General features: G+C 36.8%; 2 protein-coding genes across 3 annotated transcripts in view; both read right to left on the bottom strand.

The window, feature by feature from the left end:
* LOC122246142 (lipase maturation factor 2) overlaps positions 1–2,295 on the bottom strand; it is a 13,623-nt gene extending 11,328 nt beyond the window's left edge. The window contains exon 1 of the mRNA XM_086545342.1: positions 2,055–2,295. Within this exon, the coding sequence (XP_086401468.1) occupies positions 2,055–2,151 (97 nt within the window). The 5' untranslated portion in view covers positions 2,152–2,295. The remainder of the gene's footprint in view (positions 1–2,054) is intronic.
* A 1,318-nt stretch (positions 2,296–3,613) lies between these two features.
* LOC122246143 (uncharacterized) overlaps positions 3,614–5,000 on the bottom strand; it is a 6,147-nt gene continuing 4,760 nt past the window's right edge. For both annotated transcript variants that reach the window (XM_043004483.2, XM_043004486.2), the window contains exon 6: positions 3,614–4,562. In XM_043004483.2, the coding sequence (XP_042860417.2) occupies positions 4,418–4,562 (145 nt within the window). In that variant the 3' untranslated portion in view covers positions 3,614–4,417. The remainder of the gene's footprint in view (positions 4,563–5,000) is intronic.

The following is a 5,000-nucleotide window of genomic DNA, read 5'->3' as shown; positions in this document are numbered from 1 at the left end:
TTCCAAGCTTGTAACTGCCTCTGACAAAAACCAACAAACCTCCACTAAACATATTCTGGCAAAGCAGAGGTTATAATCCTGTCTGAGTCCATAGATATTGCTTGATAATGTCTGTTAATGATCTGGACTTTGTTACAGGCCATCAATCAATTATTACAAGTAGAAGTTTTAAGTAGATACTACTTGTGTTCTATTATAACATTGGTAAAGTATGTCAGACAGCCTATGTCAGTCTAACACTACAGCACAACACAAAAATAAATGACTAACACAAAACTGGCTCCAACACTATGACAAAAGAATGAAAGAAAGCAGGAAGAGCTGTAATGTGTTGTGTGCCACTTCCTCACTTGGGAATAAAACCTGTCTGAAGTGCCACACAGCTGGTACTAGTGCCCATTCCTCAGGAAGTGCCACACAGCTGGTACTAGTGCCCATTCCTCATGAAGTGCCACACAGCTGGTACTAGTGCCCATTCCTCATGAAGTGCCAAACAGCTGGTACTAGCACCCATTCCTCATGAAGTACCACACAGATGGTACTTGTGCCCATTCCTCATAAAGTGCCACACAGCTGGTACTAGTGCCCATTCCTCATGAAGTGCCACACAGATGGTACTAGTACCCATTCCTCATGAAGTGCCACACAGCTGGTACTAGCACACATTCCTCATGAAGTGCCACACAGATGGTACTAGTACCCATTTCCCATGAAGCGCCACACAGCTGGTACTAGTACCCATTCCTCATGAAGTGCCACACAGATGGTACTAGTACCCATTCCTCATGAACTGCCACATAGCTGGTACTAGCACCCATTCCCCATGAAGTGCCACACAGCTGGAACTAGTGCCCATTCCTCATGAAGTGCCACATACCTGGTACTAGCACCTATTCCCCATGAAGTGCCACACAGCTGGTACCAGTACCCATTCCCCATGAAGTGCTACACAGATGGTACTAGCACCCATTCCCCATGAAGTGCCACACAGCTGGTAATAGTGCCCATTCCCCATGAAGTACTATAAAGCTGGTACTAGCACCCATTTCCCATGAAGTGCCACACAGCTGGTACCAGTACCCATTCCCCATGAAGTACTATAAAGCTGGTACTGGTACCCATTCCCCATGAAGTGCTACATAGATGGTATTATCACCCATTCCCTCTCCCCAATGGATTACCAAATCTCCATAAGGTATTTCCCATCAAAACAGAACTTGTAGACTACCCTGGTGATTCAAGGCATGTTGGCCTTTGACAGAGCATGAAATGTCGAGGCCGTGATGCAGTTTCATTCTAAAACCTCCATGGAATAAACAAAATAGTGGAATGCATTTAAATGGAACATAGAAAACTAATTAAACAAAATAAAGAAACTAACTGAATCAAGAAATTAAATAGAACAATTGTGATTCAACAGAAAAAAATCAATATAGAAAGAGATAAAATTCAATAAAGAAAGTAAAAAATGGTGAATTAAATATCACTTTAAATTGGAAGACAATGCAATCTGAAATGATAATTAGCAAGTTAGTTCTCTGAAATCATAATTAGTACATCCTATCTAAATGCATCCTATGTAATATAAGCATTCTCATTCCTCAAATATTTTAATTGAACATCACAAAGCCTCCATCAACACCATAATATCAGTATAAAGTGAAAGAAAATATATTACATAAATTAAAACTGCATAATATAAACATTTCTATATGGCATTATTGCTTTAAAGATGTATTCCAATCACATCAATCTAGACATAAAGAATATTAGTGAATTTTTCATTAATAAAAAAATCTACACTTCATATGAAATCGAACTATAATACATAATTGTCCTTACAAACAAAGACCAGAATTTTGAAAATATCAAAGAAACGAAACGAAAAGAAAAAAAAAGTGACATTGAAATGACACATGTCACATCTTTGAAACATGAATATGGTGTCTCTGTCACCATCCCAAACACCTATGATCTAAAACCAACATATTAAAAGGTATTGTAACAATCAGGCAAAACAATTGTGGGGAAAAGGGTAATAATAGGACACTGACCTGGGATTTGCAGGTAGAGAGACCCAAAAGCGAACATATAAATCCCACACATACACCTCAGGAAGAAATTCCTCGTGTGTAATATATCGACCGCCATCTTGAATAATTCAGGGAGTGGGGGAGGATGTTGGCGTTGTCAGCTATCATTAAATAAAAGGGGAAAATGAGAGAGAAAGAGAGAGAGAGAGACACGGGAGGATAGTGTGCGCTCTGATGCCGCAGTGTGAGGCGGGCGGGCGTGCGGGCGTGCGGGGTTGCCACACTGACCGGACTTGGAATCTTATTCTCATTTATTCTCTTCTTGTTGCTCTCTTTGCTCCGTTTTTGCTCTTCCTATCTTATCGTTTGTGCTTTCTGTTTGAGGTTTTTGGAATTGGATTTCTTTATTTCGAGCCACGATGGAGGAAATGGGTGTTTATTCATCTTTGTTTTGAAGGGGCTGGGGGATTAGGTCGCTTAGTCTAACAAGACGAGAGGTTGTGATGACCTAAGCAGACAAGTGTCAATGGATGCTTATATGATGCATTAATAATGATTCTTGTTACGCTTTCTTGCTTGGATATTTGTCAGGTTTGATCTAATCTGTGGTTTATTTGTTTTAAGACTTGGGATTTGGACTGTACGGTTGTAGTTAAAAGTTGTCAGCTCCTGTTTTAATAGGGTATGGTGTCAGTTTTATGATGCAATTGAGAAAAAATATTCATTATCAATCATTATATAATTACTCATCAGGTAACAAAAATTATTGATGCTAATTTCACCTACACATATCCGTATAAAATAAATACGATGTTGGTACTGGTTTTGCATATTTGAAATCTTTGATTTTTTAATCAATATCAAATCTTACAGGAAAGATATCTTGAATTAATCAATAAATCTTTCGAGATATTGAGAAATAAGAGATGAAAGATTAATGTCATAATTATACGTACAGTGGAATACCATTTTGTAATCACGGCTAGAATTTATTTTCAATTTATTTTTTCTCAAGATATATGTGTTCTTATAGACCTGGTGATGTGAAATAATAACCATGAAATCTAAATATATCGTTTCATTGTTTTGAATGTCAAACAGGAAGGAAATCTATATTATTGCTTATCGGTAGCATTTAAAAGTCACTTGCAGGTATATCAATCACAACTGAATTATTAGTTATAGATAAACAAATAAATGAGTGTATGTGTTTGTGTGTGTGTGTGGGGGGGGGGTGTCCGTGTGTATGTATGTGTGTGTGTGTGTGTGTGTGTGTGTGTGTGTGTTTGTATGTGTGTCCGCGTGTGCGTATACGTGTGTGTGTGTGCACAAATGTACAAATGCATATGTGAGTGTATCTATGTGTGTATGTGTGTGCATAATTGTACAAATGCATATGTGGGTGTATCTATGTGTGTATGTGTGCACAAATGTACAAATGCATATGTGAGTGTATCTATGTGTAAGGATGTCCTTTAATGTATGTCACGGTAAGGTAAATCGATACAGGCGACTAAAGGTTAGAATTTCAATAATTTGGAAGTTAAAGAAACAGCATGGATCTAAACAAAGGCTTCAGATTTAAATTACGGTATATTCATCAAAACAATTATATATAATACAAATGTGCAATATATATATATAGCTATACAATGTCAATGAATATGCACATCACCATGTACACAGACTGGTGTGTAATACACGGAATACATGTCATCAGAAAAATGTCTTTATCAGAATTATGTGACACGCAAATACATCAGTTTCCGTCCAAATATACAAATTTCTGATGATCCAAATGGAATGACTAAAATATAGAAAAAAAATCCGAATTTCTTGTCAGAGACTAGTTTATTTAATGTATATATTTGTATATTAAAGCCTTTTTCGGCTTTTTTTTTCTCTGTGAATAATGCGATTTTTTTTCAGAATATATTGTAAGAAAAGCTTTTTGCTTACTCTTAAACATGGCACACTCTCTGACACTGGAGTTCAGGAGTATATCATTTTCATTGTACATATCACAGAAGGGGGATTCCCATTCATTTTCCCATTCATCTGACCCTAACTAACGATACACATCACAACAGCCACAATGAATTATTCACATAGTCCAAATAATTAATCATACAATTGGTTCACATAATCAAACGATTCACATAAACCCAAAGGATGATTCATAAAACGATTCACATAATCCTACTTAACAATTCAATTCATATAATCCAAATAATTATTCACATCAACGATCCACATAACACAATAAACAGTCCAATTGATGATGATTCACACGATTCACAAATAACAGATTCGAATAACTGATCCACACACGCTCCCATAACCCAACCGATGCTTCGAACGGCGACGAATTCGACAGATGATTCTCATCGGCACCCGCAGATCGTAGCATCTAGATCACTGACGCCAATTTTCCTAAGTTTTCCACTCTGCCAGACGATGAAGGGGAGGTATTTGTAGTAGGTGGGTGTGCACTGCGGGGAGGGCACAGACGCCGACGATCGTAAAAACCTGGAAAGAAAGAGAGAGAGAGAATAAATAAAAGGGCGTGTGAAAATTTCGTGATGGGTTATGACTTTTAGCTTTTTTTTTCTTCTTCTATGAAAGTTTCGTAATTATATTTTGATCAATTTATCTATTTATTATTATTATTATTTTATTTTTTGCTCGATCAACAAAGCGGAGGGATATGTTTAGTTATTTGTCCTTTCGTTGTTGTTTTTTAGAACTTGTTTAGAATTAATCCTTCGATATTTTGCGTCTTCTTTTCTCTGATAATGATTTTACCAGTCTCTTGGAAAATCGAAGGAAAGATATATAGCTTACATGCACCATATGAGTCTACGCAGCAACAAATACAAACATCAACCTCAGGTATCAACAACTATAAATCGTCATGGACTATTTTCAGAAGACGTAAAGAAACATTTATCACCTATAACATTCTTA

The sequence above is a fragment of the Penaeus japonicus genome, unplaced genomic scaffold (assembly GCF_977035675.1).
Source record: "Penaeus japonicus unplaced genomic scaffold, GWHDUDI00000001_assembly GWHDUDI00000002, whole genome shotgun sequence".
NCBI lineage: Eukaryota > Metazoa > Arthropoda > Malacostraca > Decapoda > Penaeidae > Penaeus > Penaeus japonicus.
Note: the sequence above shows the minus strand (reverse complement) of the source record. Positions and strands in the feature narration are given on the sequence as shown.